This window comes from Columba livia, chromosome 5, assembly GCF_036013475.1.
Source record: "Columba livia isolate bColLiv1 breed racing homer chromosome 5, bColLiv1.pat.W.v2, whole genome shotgun sequence".
Taxonomy (NCBI): Eukaryota; Metazoa; Chordata; class Aves; order Columbiformes; family Columbidae; genus Columba; species Columba livia.
In genome coordinates this window covers 1161755-1184684 of record NC_088606.1, presented here as the reverse complement: position 1 = coordinate 1184684, position 22930 = coordinate 1161755, and the positions used below count along the sequence as shown (strand labels likewise).

Here is a 22930-nt window from a genome sequence, read left to right as displayed (position 1 = left end):
ACCCCTTCTCCCACCTCCATCGTCCCGGCGCCCGCCGGGTAGCTTGGGCGGTGCGAAAGGAGGAGGAGGAGGAGGAGGAGGTGGCGGCGGGCGGGAAGATGGCGGCGGCGGCGTGTCCGGCGCAGCCCTGGAGCGCGGAGGAGCTGCGGAGCGAGGCGCTGCCCAAGAAGGACATCATTAAGTTCCTGCAAGAACACGCGGCGCAGGCGGTAAGTGTCCGTCTGTCTGTCTATCTCTGTGCGTGTGTCTGTGTGTGCGTGAGCGCTCACCGGCGTGTCCCGCAGTTCCTGGCCGAGCACAAGCTGCTGGGGCAAGTGAAGAACGTGGCGAAGACGGCGAACAAGGAGCAGCTGATCGCGGCCTACACGCAGCTGTTCCGGAGCAAGGTATGGGGCGGGGGGGAGCGGGCGGGCGGCGCTCGGCGGGCGGCTCACCCGGCGCTGCCCTGTCCCCATCCCCGCAGCGCTTCAAGGGCTCGGACGGCGAGGAGAAGGCGGCGGAGAAGGCGAAGCCCGCAAAGGCGGAGGAGAGCAAGGGGAAGGCGGCCAAGAGCGAGGAGGCCGCGGAGGAGGTGGGTGCACAGCCCGCCCCGGCGGTGGGTACAAGGGGGTGAGCAGTGTAGGGAAAGGGACCTGGGGACAGCAGGGTGACCATGAGCCAGCACTGGGCCCTTGTGGCCAGGAAGCCAATGGGACCTGGGGTGGGTTAGAAGGGGGTGGTCAGTAGGTCAGAGAGGTTCTCCTGCCCCTCTGCTCTGCCCTGGGGAGACCACACCTGGAATCTTGTGTCCAGTTGTGGCCCCTCAGTTCCAGCAGGACAGGGAACTGCTGGAGAGAGTCCAGCGCAGCCACCAAGATGCTGGAGGGAGTGGAGCATCTCCCGTGTGAGGAAAGGCTGAGGGAGCTGGGGCTCTGGAGCTGGACAAGAGGAGACTGAGGGGGGACTCATTCCTGGGGATCAATATGGAAAGGGGGAGTGTCAGGAGGGTGGAGCCAGGCTCTTCTGGTGACAACTAGTGACAGGACAAGGGGCAATGGGTGCAAACTGGAACACAGGAGGTTCCACTTAATTTTGAGAAGAAACTTCTTCCTGGTGAGGGTGGCACAGCCTGGCCCAGGCTGCCCAGGGGGTTGTGGAGTCTCCTTCTGTGCAGACATTCCAACCCGCCTGGACACCTTCCTGTGTAACCTCATCTGGGTGTTCCTGCTCCATGGGGGGATTGCACTGCATGAGCTTTCCAGGGCCCTTCAACCCCTCACATTCTGGGATTCTGTGATTCTCTAACACTGCACATGTTTATTTAGTTCTGCAAACCAAGCGGTTGTTCTGTCTTGTGTGTGGTTGGTGTGGCACTGGTCAATGCAGCAGTCACAACTCTGTTTTTATAAACCTAGGGGCCACCAAAGTACACAAAATCAATTTTGAAGAAGGGCGATAAAACCAACTTTCCAAAGAAAGGAGACACTGTTCATTGCTGGTACACAGGAAAACTACAGGATGGAACAGTCTTCGACACCAATGTTCAAACAAGTAAGGTGGTTTGGCTTTAGCTGCCAGTGCACACGGGACATTAGCTGTTGCCGTTAATCAGCCTCGGGCAGCCTTTGCTTCTGGAAGATGCGCATGGCGGGAGTCCTGACAGGCTGCTCTGGCCTTTGTGGCCCCCCAGCCGCCCCCGGAGCCCCATTTTCCATGAGCAGATGCAGGGCAGTATCTTAGGGCTGGCTGGTGTTAAGTTACGCAGCTGCATCCTGCCAGAGCTCGCGTTTGGCTGCAGATCACGTGGAATGCGGGGATTTAGTCCGTACTGAAACCGCTTTGGAGGAACGACAGTTCCCGCGTAGGGAGGTTCCCTTACCTGTGCAGCCTGGTCCCCGCAGTGGAGTCAGCTTCTCCAGACACGACTCGGTGTGCTCCTGGAATACCCCCTGAAACGTGGAGGCGCTGGAGCAGGAGTGAATTCAAGTAGTCTGCTGTACTGCAGCCACTGCGGAGAAGTGCGCTGGGGTGTTTGGTGACAGTGTCTCAATCAGAAGATTCGGGTCTATGAAACGCTGGAAGGCTGGAAGCGCTGTTGCAGTAGTGGTGCCCGGCGCCGGGAGGAACGGCGGGGCTGCCACTGGAATGCTCTCTGTGACTCACTGTACTGACTGCGTCATGTTGCACATTCCTTGTTGGCTTTTTTCTCACTAACATGTTTATGACTTGTGCCGTCAACTTTAATAATTCAGAAATGAGTCTTTCCGGTTCACTGGGTCAGTATCTGAAGGCTGCTCAGCAGCTTGAGCTCTTGGTGCAACTTCAACATTTAATTATGTTTTTAGTGCATAGCACTAAATTTTCCCCTAAAAATCTGACAGTGGGCTAAAAATAATATAGTAAGAACAGGTATTTATATAAAGCATTACCGTAACAGTATTTTGGATAGGAGTATGGTGTATGCTGGTGGGACGTTAAAACAAATGAACATAAAACTGTCTTTCAGGTGCCAAGAAGAAAAAAGCAGCCAAACCCTTCAGTTTCAAAGTTGGCGTAGGAAAAGTCATCAGAGGTGTAAGTAAAGCATGTACAGCTCCCTCAGAACCCGAAACGCTTTCATTCTGCAGGGAGTATAACCTGGGTGCAAGTGTTGAGCTGCTGTCCTTGTTTGTTGTGGGGTTGCACAGGGAAATTGAAAGCGTTTCTATCCGCAGGATGTAATATTTATGGTTTAGGGATGCGTTCCTCTGTCTGCTGTGTCATTCCCCTCATCAAGCGGTGTGTGGAACAGCTGTGTGTTCCTCGGGACATCACAGCCTTTTGCTCCCGAGTAGTGCTCTGTGCTCAGGCAGGGTGACGGGGCTGCCGGGGCTCCATCCATCTCTGTGCGTTCGGGGGGCTTCTGTCTGTCACCAGATCGGTTTCCCCCAGCAGCTTTTTGGTGTTTGTGCCTCTTCGTGCACCGTTCGGTTGATCCTGACTGAGCTGGATGCCGAAGCTCCGGCTGCTGCCGTGACCGCCGTGAGCTGCAGTTTGATGCCGTGACTGGCGCTCTGCGCAGCACCGGGCGCTGCGTTGCGCCGGCGGGCGCTGCGGGAGGGGTGCAGAGCCCTGCGTGGGGGAATCGAGCGTCTGCTCCCCAGCTGCTCCCCCACAGCTGGAAGCCACACCTGGTGCGTTGGGCACAGGCAGCAGCTGAGGAGCTGGTGCTTACCTGACTTTAACAAACTAACCAGCCCAACCCAGCATCATCTCTCAGGCTGCTGCTGTGCAGGAAAAAGGCCTTTATGGGCGACTGGACTGGAACTGAGACGGGGACCGTGTCCATGGGCTGGGGGCCAGTACCGCAGAAGCAGCGGTCGCCTGTTGCTCGTGTGGTGCCAGATACGCTCCTGGAGCAGTTACAGGCCTGAGCAGCAGCTGAACTGAACGTGGCTTTGGGAGTCTGGAAGAGGGACAGGCACTGAAATCCAGTCAGTCTTTAAATCAGCCTTAAATAAATGCTCATCCAGTGGCACAGCAGAGACAGCCCCCTTGTTCTGTGTGGCCGTCTGCTGCAACCTGCATTCCCAAACTGGTTATGCTCAAACCAGCACGTTACTCTATCAGTTCACTGACATGTTCACAGAGTTAACTCTCAAATCTGCGCAGTGAACAAGGGAGCTGCGATATGAGCTGAGAGCAGCATTTCCGCAGGTCAGAGCGTGAGACCACCGCCCGGTGGGCGAGCGTGCTGGGGAGGGATGCGCTACTGCAATACGTTAGAAGAGCCCTTTTTCTTATTTTCGTTTTGTCTTTCAGTGGGATGAAGCGCTCTTAACAATGAGTAAAGGAGAGAAGGCTCAACTGGAAATCGAACCAGAGTGGGCGTACGGCAAGAAAGGGCAGCCCGATGCCAAGTATCCTTCCCCGCTCAGTTGCTCATTCAGTAACTGGGAAATGCTTGGTGGAATAAAGGGCTTTAAGGACAGGGATATAAGAGGGGGAGCATCAGCTTGTTACTCATAGCAGGCTTAGAATGTTAACAAATATAAAACAAGATCCATTAACTTAATAGATGGATGTGATGGCCTGTTCGTTTTGGAGAAAAGCTCCCGCCGGAGTCCCAGGGAGGAGCGCGTGCCATCTGTTCAGTGCCTGCTTTGTCCTCCAGCTGCAGCAGCAGGGGCAGGCACGCTGAGCAGTGGGGCCGGGACCATTGGTCTGTCATGCCCGAATCCTTCGTCATGAGAGTTTCCAAGACTGTCCAGGAATTCTGTCGGTAGGACAGCAGGACAGCGTAAGCTCGTCCCGGGACACCAGTGCCCGTGTCCAGAATGGGGCAGTTCATCTCCAGATGATCTCAATAAAGGGGGCTGTGGGACTGCTGCTGAATGCGTCACCACAAGTCACGTTAGAGAACAGCTGCGGGTCCACACTGAGTGCAGAATGTTAAAATGGATCGGTGAAATATAAAACTGACACATGGGGAACAGGTGGTAAATCACTTAACATGGGTTTGTGTGTTAATGGGGGATTGTTTTGTGGGTTTATTTTTTTTTAAAGTTTCCTTAATGTGTTCAAACAGGATTCCACCAAATGCAAAACTTCTATTTGAAGTGGAACTGGTGGATATCGAATGAAGTTTCCTTTGCTGCTGGGAATCCATTTATGATCAAGAAAGCTTCTGAGAATGCAGTTTTGCTCTTGTGACTTGAGGATTTAGTTACAACTGTGGCCTTGTCCTGAAATGAAGTTTGCTTTCCCTCCCCCAACTGCTGTACAGTGCCGTACCACTAAAGCCAACCTCGTTTATAATGCAAGTGACTTCACTCGTGTGTGTATCTGCCCACCTTAAACCTCCTCTCCTGCTGCGGGGAGGACGCGCGCTGACCTGAGCGCGCAGTTCAAGCGCAGAGCCCTGCGGCGCGGCGGGGGCTGGTGTCGTTATCCCTGCCCTGCCCGGGGCCGTTTCCTGAGCAGAATCCACTGTGATACCTCGTGTTCTGGGCAGCCGCTGGTGGTTAGAACAGCGCTCACCCAGCAATGTAACCTAAAGTATTAGAAGAGGCGTTGCCTTAAGTTAGGGGGAAAAACCGCACTAAGTGTCTCCTTTCAAGGTGTTCATAGCCACGGCAGCTGGGCTGCCCACCCCTCGTTCTGGAAGCGTTGCGGAGGCTTCTGTGCCGCAGCCGCGGGTGTTGGAACAGAACGGGCACTTGACTCACAGCGTGAAAGGCAATCCAAGACAGCTCAGAGGACTACTGGATTCCTTGCTTTTATTACAAAAATGAGAATGATCACTTTGATCAAAATGAAAAAAGTCTGCTCACACTGTGTACATGAAAAACTAAATACAAAAATCATCCCAAACACAGTTTGTGCTTTTTAAAAAAGAATGCAACATCATTTTGCACTGCGTTTTCACTTTTGACCCCCACACAGAATAGAAAACGGGTGCTGCAGCTTGCAAAGGCTGCCCGGGGAGCCCGAAGGGTTGCGATCGTCACAACAGGAGGGAGGCAGGAAGCCGTGTCGCGACAGAGCGGGGCCTGGCTGCTACGCTGCTCAGAACAGCTTTGGGGAAAAACAACAACAACCCTGAAAAAAACTACAGCTTAACTGATTAAGTCTATGGAATCATTATGAGACTGAAAAAATTCATCAGATATCTCCATAAATTAGTGCAGGGAATTCTTTAAAAAAATGCATTTATGGTAAAGTAGAATTGTACAGAGATACCATTTATCAGTTGCCAGCACACAAATCTTGCTTCACACGTACCCTGTGAACATCAGCTCACCTCACATGCAAAAGACTGAAAAGCAGGTATTACAACAGTTCTTTCATATCCCTAATTTAGAAAAATAGACTTCTTTTTAATTCCATCTTTGTTGAAACTGCAGCACAGTGAACTTCACTCCCTCTTCAGATCAAGTCGGGTGATAATACTGTCCGTAATTCCACGCGTTCTGGTAGTTGTACTGGGAACAGAAAAACAGACGCGGTAAGCGCGAGTGCTGGCGTGGCAGAGAACACCTGACAGCCAGCTCTGGTTCCAGGGACGTCACCCAGGCTCCCTCTGTAACCGGAACCCTTGGGAAGAGCGTGGCGGTGGCGCGGTGCCCGTGTCACACCCGGCGCGGTGGGATCGGCACCTCGTGAACGAGCGTGGCCACAGGGCAGGGCCGGGGCTGCCACCCCTCTGGAGCCACCTTTGGTCCTGACCTAAACCAAGGGCTGCGCGCGGCTGCTAGGCCGGGTCTGCAGCAGGCTCAGCGCAAAGGTTGCCTGCTGTGTTTTCATTTCCTCAATAAACCTGCAGCACCACTCCCAGCAGGACCTCGAAGGAAGGAGGGAGCCCGAGGTGCTGGGGGCAGGAGCGGCGTCCTGGTGCTCCCCCAGAGCTGTGTCCTGTCACCCCAGAGCTGTGTTACGCCCAGCTCTGCTGTCCCCACGGGCAGTGCTTTGCGGCACAGAGGCCACCGCACAGACCGTCCCCAAACAGGGATGGGGCAGCCGCACGCAGGCGTGAGGCAGCACAAACATCACACGAGAGCGGCCCTAAAGACGAGCTACTGAACGGGCTGGTTTTGCACGCACTACATACTAGTGCAGTGCAATCCGTACAGATAGCGCAGTGCAATCCGTACAGATAGCGCAGTGCAATCCGTACAGATAGCGCAGTGCAATCCGTACAGATAGCGCAGTGCAATCCGTATGGAGACGTTACGGGAACTACCAGCTGGAGAAAGGAACTATCAAAACACACCTGAGGTGACTCTCGTGGGCAAAACACTTCCAGGTCTCCTGCCTTCACGCAGCAACGTCCCTGCTGCCAGACCCCTCATCTTGCTCTGCACTAGAAGTATTTTACACTTGTGACTCCTGTGCAGACATTCCAACCCGCCTGGACACCTTCCTGTGTAACCTCATCTGCGTGTTCCTGCTCCTTTCCAGGTCCCTTCCAACCCCTCACATTCTGGGATTCTGTGTGTCACGGCCCACGGAGGAACCAAGAAAAGCAGGAGCTCAGTTTTGACTCTGGGCTTTCCTCACCGACACCGGGAATCCCGCAACGCGCAGACGCTGAGAACACGAGCGCAGACCCACCTGGTACCAGGCGTTGTAGTTGTACGCTGCCTGGTTCACCTGCATGTCCCCGTCCAGCATCTGCGCTGACGCCAGAGTCGGGTCATCCGCGAGCATCTTCTTCTCGTCTGGCTCCTCAGATCTGCCAAGGGAAAACTTGCTGGTAACTGGGGTTTGTGATCAAATCGTGAGCGTGAGTTTGTGTCAGACACGTTATAATGGGTAAGGGTTAGTAATATTTTTAAGCTTGGTGCCCTGTCCAAACAGGGTAACAGAATTTGATTTCGAGAGAGACAGCAGTACATTGTGCTTCAGAACAGTTGTTGAGTTGTTCTGCTGCTCAAACCGAGGCACCAAAAGCGTGTTCCTGCTCAGACAGTTAGTTTCACCAGTACTGTTTTTCTGCGATACATAACTGAGACAGGTACTTTCCAATAAACCTGCTTGCAAATATTTCATCCACAACATAGGCCTATTTAGTATATACTTTAAGTAATGAAAAAGCAGAGATCTTATCCTTGCAAGCAGTAGATTTAAAGCTGAAAAATACGTGTGTGTGTGTACGTGTGTACGTGTGTACGTGTGTACGTGCACGTGCGTGTACGTGCACGTGCGTGTACGTGTACGTGCGTGTACGTGCACGTATGTGTGTATGTACGTGTATTCAAAGAGAAGTTCCCAGCAGCGCCGGCGCTCGTCCTCCGCCCCGCGCTCAGGCGCTTCCCGCGTCCGGCCCCTCACCCGTTCTCCGCTCTCCTCTTCAGGGACTCCTGCTCCTTCAGGAGCGCCTGGTGCTCGTCATAGGCATCCAGAAGCCTGAAGGAGACAAGAACACAAAGAGCTTCACCCACCGTTGTCACGGGAACATTTAAAACATGAGCAAACACTTTTAAATGACCATTTCAAACTAAAACTACAACAACATTCTAGACCAAAATCATCAACCAATTTTAATCGGCGACCCACCATCGAGATGGGAAAGCCAACAAGCTTCATGTGAAGGGCGATTCCACAATGCAGAGTGAAAAGCCTTCTGGTAGCTCAGAAATTCCCAACTTGCTCAACTGTTCTGCCACGTCAGGCAGTTCCTTCATAAAGCAGTTTTCTACGTGTGTGCAGCTGCTTCTCGCGGTGACGCGCGGCCGCACGCTGGCGCCGGCCCTGCCGCGCTGGCACCGTTTACATACTGCAAATTAGTATGATGCAAAGGCATTCCAGCTCCGCACTATCACCTACAGCCCTTTCCCAAACAACAGGGGAAGCACAGGTGTATTCAACACAAAACTCATATTATTAACGATCAAGTATAACCATGTGTTGCTGAGCGAGAGAGGGATACTTCTACTTCCCAGCTAAAATTCCCACTAACAGCTAAATATCATCTGATCCGCTCTGTACCAGTTTACAAGGTATCCCATGCAAACTGCTGCTTCTGCCAGAATTCCTTCTGCCGAAAACCATTTCTGGTGCTTATTCTGTGCTCCAGTGTCGTCTGGGAGCTGAAATCCTCGTTCTGTCTGATCCCAAACCCGCAGCGCTTGGCTGGGGCGCGGGTCAGAACGCGAGAGCCAGCGGAACCAGGGACAGCTACCGACTAACACACACAAAGCTGGGAAACTAACTCACGGTCAGTCCTTCCAGGTTAGTTACCTGCTAAACGTGACAAAAACAAGTGCTTGTTTGGCAATAAAGAGCAAAAAAGTAGATACAGTTTTAATGAATTTACCTGATGCTCCCACATAAGTGTACAGCATCACTAATGCTTCTGTGCAGTTTGGGAACCCTCAAGCGGCAGCCGACAGGGTGCGGAACATCAAATTACAGCCGTCCCAAAACTCGGCACGTTCGCTTTGAGGATCCTCAGCAAGAGAAAACCAGAGGCAGCACTTACGGGAGCAGTTTTACTCTGTGAGGCGCTGGGCACCTCAGAAAAAAGTGATAATGTTCTGAGAAGATATTCCTATTTAAAACCAGCAGTTTGGTTTAGAAAAGCAGCTGTTCCTCAGCACAGAGCCCAAGGTAACAGACACCACTAACCCTACTCCTTCCCTACTCGCACAAGCACTCTCTGGGGGACCCGCACTGGCCGCCACAAAGGTCACATCTTACTTGTTCACATCAGAACCAAAATCTTCAAGAAATTCCACTTTTCGCTGAGAAAACGTAATCCTCATTTTGATAGACAAGGCGCCCTTGACGGCTTTATCGAAACAGCTCAAGATGTTCTCTTCGTTCAGCTTCAGATCGCCACTGTACTCCATCTCAAGCAAGTTGAGATACAGTTTTGTGTTTTCCTGTGCAAAAGATGTACGGGACACGCGTCACATTTCGGTATTAAAGCCGAATGTATGTTTAGCAGATGCACACAGAACGTTTACATCATAAACACACGTTAGAATAGTCAGTAAGATTTTCTTTCTACAGTGAGATTTGAAGTGATCTAACAGCACAAAAGCACATGTCACTCTGGGCTAATAGTAAGCCAGCAGTATTTGGAGTGCCAAATACTACGAGTCCTGCCTACACAACCAATGCTGTTCACCTGGAGATGTGAACACACCTACACCATTTAAGGTTCTAAACAGGAGAAAGGAAGGTACGAAGCACACGGTGCTTCTGGTGAAGAAGTCTGCAAACTTCCAGATTTGCCAGCTGCAAACACGGCAACATCAGTTTAGAGGGACTGGTGTCTCCATGTGGTAACGAGACGTCACGTACAGTTACAATTCCTGTCATCATTGTTGCCATATTTAAAAAGAAACGACAAGGTTGAGAAAAAGAGCGGGTGTTTTAGCACAGCAAGGAGGGAACACATACTTTGTCGATCTCTATGGCTTCTGACAGCACTTTTCTTGCCTTTGGGAGGTTTTTCTGTACTTTGAAGAGGTGTCGAGCCAACTTGATGGCGTAAAACGACGATTCGCTAATTGATTTGGCGTTCCTAACAGCTTCTTCAAGCAGGTGTTCGGCTTCCTCCATGTTCCCGTGTCTGCGTTCCAAGCTCACTCTCCGCAAGCGAATCATCGCCAGCCCTAGAACACACTCCTCAAAGGTCTTCAAGATCCTTCTCGCTTCATCGATGTTGCCTAAAACAGCGGTGAAGATGCTTTAAGACACGCGGCACCCCACAGGCTCTTCCAAACGCCCCTCCCAGCGGCAGCGAAGGGAGCTCTTACCCTGCTGCTCCTCGAAGGCCGCCCACAGCATGTGCACCATGGGCTTCTTGGGCAGGTGGATGGTGCAAGCCCTGCTGTAGACGTGCCGCACTCCTTCGATGCTGTGGTTCTCCATGTATTTGGCATACTACAGTCGAAAACAGAGCAGAGACGGGAAATGTAAAGCTTGTATTTGTCTGTAAAACCAGGACAGAACGATAAAATTCTTTTGTTTAAACCCATTCAGCACCTTTATTGAACCACTAGACTAGTTTCTGTAAGGAAGGACGTAGAGAGGCAACGAAGTTGGCATATGCAGCAGTCAAATCTGGTTGCAAGCAGACCATCTCCTAATGCAACAGATATAGTTATATATGAACAACGTTCCACAAGAGTGCAACGGTTAGTCACTAGGTCAAGGTGTGCAATCGGTAGGAGATGGGTGGTAAAGCGCTTCCCTTACCTTGATCCAGAAGTCCTCATAGAGGGCACATGAAATAACACATCTTTCAAAGAGGACCACAACTCGCTCATGAGTGCCGTTCTCTATCTCAAACTCTAAGTACTCTTTCCAGTTTTTCAGCTGAATTTTCTCCAGAGGTTTGACGTGAAAGTAAGGCCTCTTTATCTGCAAGAGTCACAGGACGGCCACTGGTGACCCACGAGCCCACCACCAACGTGCTTCAACAACACAAAGAGCCGCGCACCGCTCAAATCATTCCATTGCAATAACCAGGGCTTCAGAACCACCCACCATTACCCATTCAAGCCTGCTGGGGTTACCCAAGTATCGGTCAGACGATACAGTCCCATTCTGGGCTAGTGACTTGCGAGCACAAGTGTTTACAGAAGCTGAGGAAGAATCAGTGCACTTTCTCCCTCGCAAACCTGCGGTCACAACGTCACGAACAGCAAGGGATGGCGCCCCCGCACGCAGCCCCAGCCAGCCGAAGTACTGACCGCCGGGCCAGCGCGTCCCACCAACCAAACCCAGCACCGGGCTGCGAATCACGGCAAGGGAAAGCAAAGTATCGAGTTGAACCTCCTACGAACTCCTCACACTAAGCTGGTGTTTCCAAGAGCTAGCACCATCGCATTGTCACTGAGGAGTACAAGAGGAGCTGGCTGGGACCGAGCTCAGCAGAGCCATCCAAACACTGGGCTGAACGCAGAGCCTCCTTCCAGAGAGCTTCTGCTTCTCCACTGTTCACCTTCAGCTTTACCCGATCGTTCCTCTCCTGTACTGCAATTCCACCTCAGAGACATCCATACGAATGGACAAAGAACTTACAATAATTAAGGAGCAACATTCAATTCTTCAAGGCCACCTAAAATTTAATGCAAATCACCCCATTCCTGCTCCTCGCTGAAGCCCATTACGGAACCCCAAACTCACAGGTACCTTGTTCCTGCTCAAGTACGAGCAGAGCAGGTCTAAGCGCTCTCCTGCTCCGCTGTCTGTCTCCCTAACTGCTGTCTGTTATAAAGACACGTTTAACTTTACATTTCAAGCTCCTCACAGTCTGCAAGGTGCGACACGGCACCCTGGCAGCGCTGACGTCAGGTAACCGCTGAGCAGCCTGTGTCCAACAGCTGCGACAGACCTCCTTGTACTTTTCAAAAAGAAGTGAGTTTACAACAAGAACCACGTCATGCAATACAGGAGAAAGACCGAGAACTAAATAAATCAGGCTGTTTTTTCAAAAGCAGAAAAAGTTCCACATTTGCAGCAATCACATGATTAGTTTGTTTAATTACTTTTAACACATTACACACAGGAGCCGCATGTTGGGACGGTTACTTTTGGAAAACAAAGTTAACTGATTTCAGGCTTGAAAGTGTAATGTTAAAATACAAAACCACAGAAATGTCACTCTCCTGTTAGGGTAGGTTCACCTTTTCCGTTACAGTTACCTTCACCCCCTTATTACTGTGCAACAGCCGGACGCACGAGGCAGCAGTGACAGACACAGAATTTCGTACATGTATATTTAAGCCCAACAACAGCTTAAACTCTAAGTCCCAAGTGTCACTCGACATTCCGAGCTCCCGGCCTTACGTTTAAACCTTTTGTGCACGCTGCCTTACGCAGAAAACGCCACACTTACCGCTTCTTCGAACGTCCACCTCTTACTGACTTCGTGCTCGTTGTGGTTAAAGATCTCCTGGTGAATCTCAATGATCCTGTGCCTCATGTTTTCCACCTCAGTGACTAGCTAAAAACAGAATTTTCAACAATGTAACACAGGTGGACAGCACATGGCCTTCGTGAGAGCATTCTACAGGGACAGCAAGATGCAGAAGTGTCAGAGCCGCACGGACCGTGCCCCGAGCAGCCAGGGGATGGACGCCGCCCTCAGGGCGCCCTGGCCCTCAGCACAACCCCCCGAGCTGGTTTTCTATCGTCATGCTCTTATGCTAAAGATGATTTGAGATTAACGATGAATTTGGACCCAAGTCAAACTTGGTTTCAGTCCGTGTACGTTTTCAGAGTTTCCTTGGGCCTTCGACGGCCACAAAGCCGCGCAGACCATTGCTGATGAAGAGCTTTCTCAGACCACAGTTCCTAATCTTTAACCTGGAATTACTGACATTCATTCCTAAAATTTTGCACATCACTTCTTTCATTTTTTAACTCCATTTCTTTAATACTTAATAATAATTTCTTTAATAAAACACCGGAAAGGTGTTTTCTGGAGACAAAGGCTGTTATCACGTGAGCCAAAGAGCGCTGATGTGCAAGAGAGCTATGGGAACACCTCGGCTACACACAAAACTGTCCCCAGCCAAGCTAGCGCAGCAGCCCCAAGCCCTGTGCGCGGGCACCTTGGCAGGGTCGGTGATCTCCTCGGTGCCCGAGGGCAGGTCGTCCGCAGGCTGCGCGTCCTCCCCGCTGTGGCCGTTCGCCGACGCCAGCTCCCTGCGCAGCTCCACAAACTGCTCCGTGGTCAGGAAGTCTCGAGGCAAGTTGTTCTGTATATGTTCTTTAAACCTAAGACAGGCAGAAACAAGTCGCCGTCAATTTGATGATTTCTGTTGCAATCCTCTGTGTAACCAAGCATGGTAACAGATCCTAGCGGGGTTTGGCGGTATTTTATTCATCCAGAGCAACACTGAGGATGCAGCTTCTGACAAAACAGAGACAAAAAGCAACTTCTACCATCCGCCAGACTCGAAAAGCTTCACATTCCAAAGAGAAACGAAAGGAGGGTGAACTCCAGCGGCAAAGACAGCCCACTTGCCATGGAAAAGTGATGGCACAGGACAAGACTGGCTTTAGAGGGGACGCGTCCCTTTCAAACCCAAAAGATCTGTAGAAATTACGGGGAAGACTGGTGCAGAATTTAACGGAGGTTTCCAGTTCCCTCTTGACCTCTCCGTACGAATGCAGAATTCTACTGCCTAAAGCTCAGCCACGTACTGCTCTCAGCCAACTGAATCAGTTCCACCGCACCTGAGCGCTGCATGAGGAACTGAAGCCCAGAACTTCTCATTCTGATCTTCCAAAGACATCCTCTCTTCTTCCTCTCAGTTCCAAGGCCTCCCTTTACTCCACAGCAGAACTCGTGAATTTAACTAAAACCAAATTCCTACAATGTGCATGTGTACTGTAAAACCATCAAACAGTATGAGTGCGCCAATAAGTCCATCAGTATTTAAAGTGCAGTAACTAATTCAAGCTCTTGCTCCGAGTGAACATTTTCCCACAGCAGCAGGTTAGCGAGCGCTCAAGAAACTCAGTGTTAGTTAAGTCTTTTGTCCTCACCTCTGGAAATGGTGACTGTAGAGCTGCGTTGGAATCCCAAGGATGCGGTCGTATATGGACGTGACTTCCCGCAGGTTTCCCTGTTCGCTTTCCCAGTTTATATACATTTCCCACAGCCGGTCAGAGCGGAAATCTGTCCCCGCAGCTAAGACTGCGTGTTCATAAGCTCTGAAAAGGAAACAGTTTGACAGTTGTTTCTGGATGTGGTGACCGAACGAGGAAGAAAAGTTCTGGCTCTTATTTCTCTAAAGATTATGAGCATCCTCATTTACTCACAACCACACTTATATTCATTATTTAAATTCTTCAAAGCATTTTCAAGGTATCTGTATCAAGATCTCTAGAACTTTACAAGGTTCACACTCATTTTTTCCTCCAGCTCTACCACAACAGAACAAACAAAGGCAACAGAACTCAAGATATTAAGAAAATACAAAATCTTTACAACTTATATTTGGTAAAGACTCCAAGCCCGCTAGTGTAGCGGTTCCACGCGCCAAAGCTATACGTCAATCACGCACCTAGAAGCTGCTTCACCTTAAGCTCAGCTGAGGTTTTGGGTCAAGCTCTAAGCAGGACCTCCGCCAGGCACAATGAGCTGGAACACATTCCAGCCACACTCCAGAAACCTCCAAGGAACTGAATTCCAAAACATTCTATGAGAAACCTCTCCCAGTACTGCACTAAGTATTGCCTAACATCTAGTCTAAAGGTCTCTGCCCCTTCTTATGGAACCTGGTTCCATCATCTCCTAAAAATCCTGAAGGCACGTGCGGGCTGCTGTCAGCTCACCCCTCAGCTCCAGCTGACCAGCCCGACTACAGCGCTGCGAACCGCCTGTGCGGGCTCCTCGTACCACCGACGCTGCTTTCAACTTACCCCCGAATAGTGCTGTTAGTTTCAGGGTCAGCGGGGTCCAAGGTCTCCTTTAAGAAGTTTATATAATGTATCCAAAGATCAACACTAAGAGGAATTGCCTGAAGCCCTCTGCGATAAACCTATGAAGAGAACGGGAACTGTACTTCAAATACTCACTGGTGTCCTAAGAGAGAGGCAACACTGTGTTGTCCGGTGAACCTTAGAAATACTAATTACTGGAATTTTGTTTAAATAATCTACCATTACCATTTGGGTGGAGGTTGGATAGAACATGGCAATGTTCTGATCTCCACGTGCAGAGTCTTGATCTTCAAAGCGCAGCGGTCCCTGCATTCTGACCAGGTTGTGTGGGCAGGCTTTGGGGTACAGACCATAGGGCACAGACCCATTAGAGCATCATTGACAGCGTCTGACCAAAAATGCAATAAGATGTAGCAATTGTGACCAGCAAACCAACTATATTGCTTTGAAAATGAGTAATAAATGTAAGTGACAGAAAAGCCCTGCCCTACTTGTTAAGCTGCAGTGTAATACAGAGGCTTGCACTGCAAAGCTTGACAAACTGTAGAGGTTTAACGCACCTGCCAACAAAGAGAAAAAACATTAGCTACAAATGCCACAGACGTGACAAGTGCAAACAAAATCCCTACAAACCTGGCCGTACACGGCAGGTACTGGCAGCCAAATGACTCGCGGGAGGTTGGTCATTATTTGGCTAACCGGGCCGAGGCAGGGCTGGCCCAGCTCCCTACATACCTCATCGGACTGCTTAACGTTGTCGTGGCGCTTTTCAAGGTCTGCATACTTTTTCCAATACCCATAGCAATATGGATAGTGCGTGAAAAACCTGTCAAACGCTTTCCTGGCCGCTGGTAAGTGGTTCTGCAAGAAATACACAATGAGAGAAATTAATCCTTTCCTTAAAAAAACGCCTCACATTCTTTTAAAACTGCTATTGTTTTAATATTGTCTTTAAAAGGACTGATTGTGTTTTGTGATATCTGCTGACGACACTGGCAAAGGCAACTGTCTCCAAACAGCACCTGTGACAGCCCGACATGCAGTTCAAGCCTTGTCACTGGAACGTCCAGCACTTGGGCTGGTTTTCTTTGTTTCTTTCTGGGAGGCTAAGGACAAAGGGCCATGTACTAACCTCCTGCTCCACATACTGCAGCAGATATACCCATCCCGTGAAATCCTGGGGATTGTCATCTACCACTTTCCAGAACTTGTCAAAGTCTGGCGGGAAGCCAGCCTCGATATCTGTTGTCTGTAAACTCTCAATATTTGGGATTTCACTCTCCTCTGTGTTCTCCTCATTCAGGCCAGGGGAACTGTCAGGGGACTGCTCCATCTCAGTCACACTCATAATTTCGGTACTGAAGTCCATATGCTGTTCCCCTGTCGCTGCTTCGGCGCCATTGTCCGCGCTCTCGTTGCTGACAGTCGGCTTCTCCTCCTCTGGGTTATCCGAGTTCTCCATCGCGCAGGTTACGCTGCTGCGCACAACCAGGTCCTGCGGAAACGACAGGATCAGTATTCGTGCAGCGGGGATTCAGGCTCAACTTGGCTGCGAATTATCAGCCAAGTGTCTCCCAAACACTCCGGGCACACATGTATTTCACCACAAACCTTCAGCAATCGGATCTGCTTCACGCAGGAGCCGTGTTCACAACTTAGAAAACTCCAATAGCAGTCATGCATTTCAACACCTGCACCTACAAATCACGGTGTTTCTTCTAAAAAGTGAGCGATCGCAAGCAGCTAGTGAGGTATAAAAGTGAACCTATGCTGTTTTCCTGTATGATCTAGCGGAAGTTTATTCCAAAAACAAATTAAGTTCAAATTTATTTAATTCTCCTACTTAGTACCAATGACAAACTTCTTTGCAGAATAAATACACGTTAAAACATCCCCTCAGCACCCAGCTGAACTGGTTTAGGTGATAACTTTGCAAAGGAAAGAATTCCTATCAGCACTAGACTCAGTCCATACCAATCAGGGTGTTTGTCTAAACTAAGTGGCACCGAATGGCCACAAAAAAGGTTCCCCTCAATCAGCCACTGGCTCCACACAGGCTCCTCCTGCCCCTCAGGACCGGCTTCATCTTCGTTTCATCTTCAGCTTGATCTCCTGCCAAACGCTGCTGCCCAGGCCCAGCCCCACCCTACCCTGGTCCAGCCCAGTCCAGCCTAGTGCAGCTGAGCCCAGCCTAGGGGGGCTGGGTGCTGCTCCGCCCCGCCAGGCCTCAGCCACCACCTTTTCACCTCCAGGCTCTGTCCTAAGGACGGAGGGATCGCAGGCAGCGCAACACCCACGCGGAACACAACAGCTCCGGCTGTAAACACGCAACAGCGTGCGACCACCACCCGCAACAGCGTGCGACCACCACCCGCAACAGCGTGCGACCACCACCCGCAACAGCGTGCGACCACCACCCGCAACAGCGTGCGACCACCACCCGCAACAGCGTGCGACCACCACCCGCACGCCCTGCAGCAGCTGTGCTCATTTCCCTTCAGCTCTCCTCAGAGGAGATAACAGCTAATGAGTCTTGCATTTAAAAAGTCCCCAGCCCACCCTATCTCCAGAATCCTTTCCCACCCACAAGAGAACAAACAGGACAAGAGAACAAACAGACCGCTTGCCTCCACTTCAACAAATACGTCGACAAGCCAGCAATATTATAGTGGCAAAAAACCTACTGACAGAAAGGACAAATATCTGTCTCCTATCTCTGGCAGCTTCAATGTGCGAGATAACAGCTCGTGTTTTCCTGGGAGTGCAAGGCCCGGTGCCGGTGGAGTAGTGCCAGAAGCACACATGGCCTGCGCTGCAACTATCTAATAACCGCTTTTCAAAAGCAGGTATTTCTGTTCTCTTTTGTAGACGTCACCTGGCAATCAGACCAACACAACTTCTTTAAGCTGAAGAATTTGTAATTTTCAACCTTACACAGTAACTGTTCACAAAACCGAGCAGCTCGTGGCACTGAGGAGGCACAGGAAGGCAGCGCGGCCGCAGAGCGCCCTGCCCCGCGGCGCCCGAACAGGACGCCGAGCAGCTGGCGCCGCCAACGAGCCGCTCTCCCGCGCCGCCAACGAGCCGTTCTCCCGCGCCGCCGGAGAGCCTGAACCAAACGAGCTCCTCCAGCGAGCGCCCGACATGTGCCTCCAGTATCCATTCTAAGAATAAACGTGCTCTGTGAGTTCGGCCAGCAACATCACCGCCTGTACCAGGGAACATATGAAACAGCTGCTGCCACTCCACACCTCTGTGCGGACTACAAAGTGTAGGCATAGGAGGGCTATGTCATGCAAACAGCAGCCCAGACACCTGAAAAAAGCAGCTGAGGGGATGTTTGCAGATCTAAAGACTGAGAAAGCTAATACAATTACTTATATACGTGCAAAAATGACGACCTTTGCACCAACGCGTTCAGCCCGTGTCAGTTAAAGGTGCATTCCACACAGCACGGCGTTTATAAACGCGGACGGAGAGCAGCGCGGAGCCGCCGGCCGACCCCGCCGCGGCTGCTGCCCCACGAGCCACGTTCTAGGGCCCGAAACACCGTAACGACGCACACAACGTGCTCCGGCAAGCGCGGCCGCCCCTCCCGCGGCCCGGTAACCGCCGGCCGGCACAGCGGCGGCAGGCGGCGGGGCGGCTGTCCGGGCCGCGGGAGCGCCGGCCGCGCCGCGTCCTCCCCTCAGGCCCGCCGCTCCCGCCCGCCGCCGCAGCCGGCCCGGCCGAGCCCCCGGGCCGCCCCGGACCCCGCTCCACCCGCAGGCCGCGGCCGCCCCCCGCGACCAAGCCCGCCCGCCCCGGTACCTGCCCGGGCCGCTGCCGCCCGCGCCTCCCGCCGCCGCCGGGCCCAGGAAGAGCGAACGGCGCCTGCGCGCCCCGCACTGCGCATGCGCCCCGCTCCCCGCGCGCACGCGGGCCGCGCTCCTCTTCCCCCTCCCCCTTGGAAATGGCGGCGCTCGCCACCGCCTGACAGGGGAACAGAATGTGAGGGGCTGAAGGGCCCTGGAAAGCTCATCCAGTGCAATCCCCCCATGGAGCAGGAACACCCAGATGAGGTTACACAGGAAGGTGTCCAGGCGGGTTGGAATGTCTGCAGAGAAGGAGACTCCACAACCCCCCTGGGCAGCCTGGGCCAGGCTCTGCCACCCTCACCCCCAACAAGTTGCTTCTCAAATTTAAGTGGAACCTCCTGTGTTGCAGTTTGCACCCACTGCCCCTTGTCCTGTCCCTGGTTGTCACCAGAAGAGCCTGGCTCCATCCTCCTGACACTCCCCCTTTCCATATTGATCCCCAGGAATGAGTCCCCCCTCAGTCTCCTCTTGTCCAGCTCCAGAGCCCCAGCTCCCTCAGCCTTTCCTCACACGGGAGATGCTCCACTCCCTTCAGCATCTTGGTGGCTGCGCTGGACTCTCTGCAGCAGTTCCCTGTCCTGCTGGAACTGAGGGGCCACAACTGGACACAATATTCCAGGTGTGGTCTCCCCAGGGCAGAGCAGAGAGGAAGGAGAACCTCTCTGACCTACTGACCACCCCCTTCTAACCCACCCCAGGTACCATTGGCTTCCTGGCCACAAGGGCCCAGTGCTGGCTCATGGTCACCCTGCTGTCCCCAGCACCCCAGGTCCCTTTTCACTGCTCTCCAACAGGTCGTTCCCAACTTACACCTTCTCCCTCTCAGACACGGAGGCAGCTGCAGCAGCGCTACAGAAATAAATCCGTTTATTCTCCTCAGGTTCGTGTGTAAAACGCGTACAGTACTGGTGGGGGTGAGGCTGCAGCTCTGCCGGCGCTGCCAGGGAGGGCTGGGGCTGGTTCCCTCAGTGCAGACAGCAAACGGACAGCGGGCACAGCGAGTAATACTGCACAGTGCGGAAGTGTGTTAAAAAAATACGTATTTTTCACCAATAATCACACAAAACCCTGTTGTACTGTGTAGTGACCGCTGTGATTCTCTTCCACTGACTCAAGGCTCAACAAGTCAAACATGGCGATGTGGTGTGTTAATTCACTACGACCAGGGAGCTGCGCGGGGGCTCTGAACACACGTGCAGAGCAGAAGGGACCGGTCCTGTGTCCCCGGCCGGTGGCAGCACCGGAGCACACCCAGAGCTGTGCCAGCCCAGCCCGCAGCGCCCGCACCGGGGACGCCCCGGCACTGCCAGCTCTTCGCGACCCAGGCGCGCAGAGGCTGCTCTTTCAGGTTGCCACCTCCAGAAGTTCTTCTAAACTCTTCCTGATGTGCGGTGGCTGGGCCGCGGCGTGAGTTAAGAGACCCGGGCCCATCTGTGCAAACAGCGCTCTGGCTAACTTGGCTGTGGCGGCGCGGATGTTCCCCCCGGCGCCGGGCAAAGAGCCGCTGCTCGTCGTGTTTCCCAGGAGGTGCCAAAGGACAACCAGAACCTTTTGCTCCACGGCGTACGGCTTCCGCGGGTATAGCTCCGTCACGAGATCTGCGGGAGAGACAGCGGGTCATCCAGCAGTGTGTGTCAGACGACACCATTCAGAAGCGATCCCTGGCCGCGAGGGCTGTCTATGAAAGCACGTCGTGTCAGATCGCCTTCTCAAAGCAGCGAGCGAAGGAATGGCTGCGACACGCAAGAGCTTGTCTGTTGTTGCACACGACATAAAAGCTCCAGCCTTCCCTCCAGACACCCTTTTACTGTCTCTCGAGAGTTCACACAGCAGCACTGGCACTGCTGATAACTACACTCTTCCATTCAATTAAAACAAGCAATGAAAAGGGGTCTTTTGAATTCTGTTTAGTTAGGATTCTCTGAAGGACCTCCAAAGGACCTCCACTGCTCAGCGTGCACGGCGTTTTAAAACACCTGGTGTTTTATGATCTCCCCACTATCTCAGAAATAGGCAGGAGGTACTCGAGTTTAAGGAATAGAGTAAACTTATACTAAAAATATATACATATAAGATGAATCCTTTTCCTTGCTGAGAGAATCACGTCATGATTTAAGTATTTCATTTGCAAATGTTTGCCTTTTTGCTAGAATGGACTCTTTTGAAACATAACACAAACTACTCCAGAAAATCCCAGCAAGAGATGAACTGGTTGAAGGTTGGGGATTAACACATTCCAAAAGCATCAATTTAGGAATATTTCAAGAACAGACTTTGCATTATATTTAGTTCAATTTCACCCGTACTACACACAGAACGACCCCGAAGGTCAGGCAAATAGCATCTGTTTGCTTCAAGTCTATTTCTCATAAAGACGTCCCTTGTTCACTTAAAACGCCAAAACTTGCAACCTCCTCAGCGACTGACAGCACAAAACCCATCACAAAACAAAACTCATTCTCTCTGAATATTGAAATTATAAGCTGAAGGTGTTTATACATCTTCCATGTATTTATACATCATCCCTCTGACCATATAATAATAATCTTTTGTCAGCAATAGCTTCAATTTGCATTAGAAGGGGGTGAAATCTGCATCATTAATGTCTGCGACGTACCGTGCCAGAAGGGACAACACACATCCACCACCATCGCGTGACGAATTTGCCTAATTAGGATGCTACACAATCAACCAAACATGCAGTCAAACATCACTTTACCAGCAAGCTTTTCTGTCATGTCTTGTTTCGCTTTTCCATTCAGAAACTGGGCTTTTGTGCAGAATGGCTGCAGGAGCAAATAGTTGTCTAAATGAAAGGAACAAAACACGTTAACATTCTTAAGCAGAAAATTAAACAGTCTGGGAATAAACACAATCCGGAAACATGTCAATAAGAGCCTTACTTGTGATATATTCACTTCAAAAAGCATAGTGATCTATTTAAGGGCAGAAAAGAATAAAAAGATACTATTAATAACTAACTCCTAGCATCTGGTAGAACGCAGCACATTCATTTACCAAACGTACTAAGGTCCCGCTCCAGAGCCCAAAGGCTGGAGGAAGGAAAACAGTTGTGCCCTACCCGAGCCAGCAAGAATCTCCTTGGACGCGGTTAAGATGCACGGGCTCTGGCTCCCGGCTCACGGAACCACAGAGGGTGGCTGAGGGCGAAGGGACCCTCGGAGACCCCGAGGCCGGAGACTCCACAGCCGCCCTGAGCAACCAGCGCTCAGAGCTCAGAGAGAGCCGATTCCTTACCTAAGTGTTGACACAGAGCCTGAATAACATTTGTGGCAGCGTCATAAATCCCTGCATTTTTGGAGTTGAGGTTGTTGTCCACCAGGGCGGGGATTAACATGTTGATCGTGGGTGACAAATTGTCTTTCAGCAGCGGGATCATCTTGTGCATCGCCTCCAACGCAGCCTGGTTGACTTTACTGTTCGAGTCATGTAAGCGAGACTTGAAAGCATCGAAGATCTGAAAAAGTATCCGAAGAGCGTTCATCTCAATTAGCACTGGGTGTCTGCGCTGGACACGATGTCTCCCGCTTTACTGTTAAGCTTTAGTTGTCCATCTTAGCAAAGACAGCTCTGATACGCAAACACCTGAGATAGGTCTTTTCTAGCGGGTAAGGCAACATTCCTATTTTTAGACTGTGTATTATTAACTGTATCTCATCTGAATGTGAGTCAGTCCTTTCCAAGGTAAGGGAGGTGAACCGGCCATCTCTGCCTTTCAGTATGACTAACACTTTCTGCAAACAGCTATTTTTAGCGAGGCATAGCTCTATTTAGCAGAAAGCATGTTTTACAGATTACAAACACATTCACAGTTAAGCTATCGCAAGGTGTCATAGAACATTTCATAGATCCACAGCAAACACTGAACAATCCTGGTTCTGCTTCCGTTACATCCCTCTGCAGTTCACAACTCTTGGACTCACCATCGGATTTTTCTCCTTTCCTATGAGGAAGGACACTGCAGTTTAGCACCATAAAGACCTTTCCTCACCTTCCCCCGGGTAAACACAACAGGCAGAACTTGCAGCCGTGTTTCAGATCTTGATTTATTCTTGCTGCTTTTTTGTGGCCCGTTCCAGTATTCTGATATTTACTGAGCCGTGGCATGTGAAACTACACGCGGTATTCCAGAAAGAGTTCAATAAATGCCATCCCTAAGTGAAAACTTTCAGCTTCTTCCT

The 22930-nt window shown here is 51.3% G+C and overlaps 3 protein-coding genes and 1 non-coding gene across 20 annotated transcripts in view; 1 reads left to right on the top strand and 3 right to left on the bottom strand.

Moving 5' to 3' along the window:
• The first annotated feature begins 26 nt into the window (after positions 1 to 26).
• FKBP3 (FKBP prolyl isomerase 3) lies at positions 27 to 4781 on the top strand. The gene is made up of 7 exons (XM_005505085.2): positions 27 to 209; positions 285 to 386; positions 464 to 571; positions 1395 to 1530; positions 2486 to 2553; positions 3781 to 3878; positions 4547 to 4781. The coding sequence occupies exons 1-7, from the start codon at positions 99 to 101 to the stop codon at positions 4599 to 4601; spliced, it is 678 nt and encodes a 225-aa protein (XP_005505142.2). The 5' UTR covers positions 27 to 98; the 3' UTR covers positions 4602 to 4781.
• Positions 4782 to 5220: 439 nt separating this feature from the next.
• On the bottom strand, positions 5221 to 18781 carry PRPF39 (pre-mRNA processing factor 39). Of its 3 annotated transcripts, none has more exons than XM_065063021.1 (14): positions 18686 to 18781; positions 16004 to 16366; positions 15607 to 15732; positions 14851 to 14969; positions 13972 to 14139; positions 13032 to 13197; positions 12314 to 12421; positions 10669 to 10833; positions 10227 to 10353; positions 9868 to 10136; positions 9160 to 9344; positions 7792 to 7866; positions 7072 to 7192; positions 5221 to 5942 (listed from the first exon to the last, which is right to left on the bottom strand). In XM_065063021.1, exons 1-14 carry the CDS (start codon positions 18764 to 18766, stop codon positions 5892 to 5894), a joined length of 2124 nt encoding a protein of 707 aa, XP_064919093.1. In that variant the 5' UTR covers positions 18767 to 18781; the 3' UTR covers positions 5221 to 5891. The 3 variants fall into 3 exon arrangements, with proteins under 3 accessions (XP_064919093.1, XP_064919094.1, XP_005505130.3); XM_065063022.1 differs by having other exon boundaries at positions 18682 to 18773; XM_005505073.3 differs by lacking the exon at positions 18686 to 18781 and adding an exon at positions 16483 to 17303.
• On the bottom strand, positions 9712 to 9797 carry LOC135579713 (small nucleolar RNA SNORD127). Its single transcript, XR_010473313.1, has one exon. It is a non-coding gene; the product is annotated as a small nucleolar RNA SNORD127 (small nucleolar RNA).
• Positions 18782 to 19578: 797 nt separating the features above from the next.
• Positions 19579 to 22930, bottom strand: part of TOGARAM1 (TOG array regulator of axonemal microtubules 1) — a 32998-nt gene continuing 29646 nt past the window's right edge. For 9 of the 15 annotated variants that reach the window (XM_065063005.1, XM_065063010.1, XM_065063009.1 and 6 more), the window contains 3 exons: positions 21987 to 22206; positions 21448 to 21534; positions 19579 to 20326 (listed from right to left, as the gene is read on the bottom strand). In XM_065063005.1, coding sequence (XP_064919077.1) covers positions 20073 to 20326; positions 21448 to 21534; positions 21987 to 22206 — 561 coding nt within the window. In that variant the 3' untranslated portion in view covers positions 19579 to 20072. Of the gene's footprint in view, positions 22207 to 22930 lie in introns of all 15 variants that reach the window. The other 6 variants (XM_065063014.1, XR_010472664.1, XM_065063016.1 and 3 more) reach the window with 6 other exon arrangements.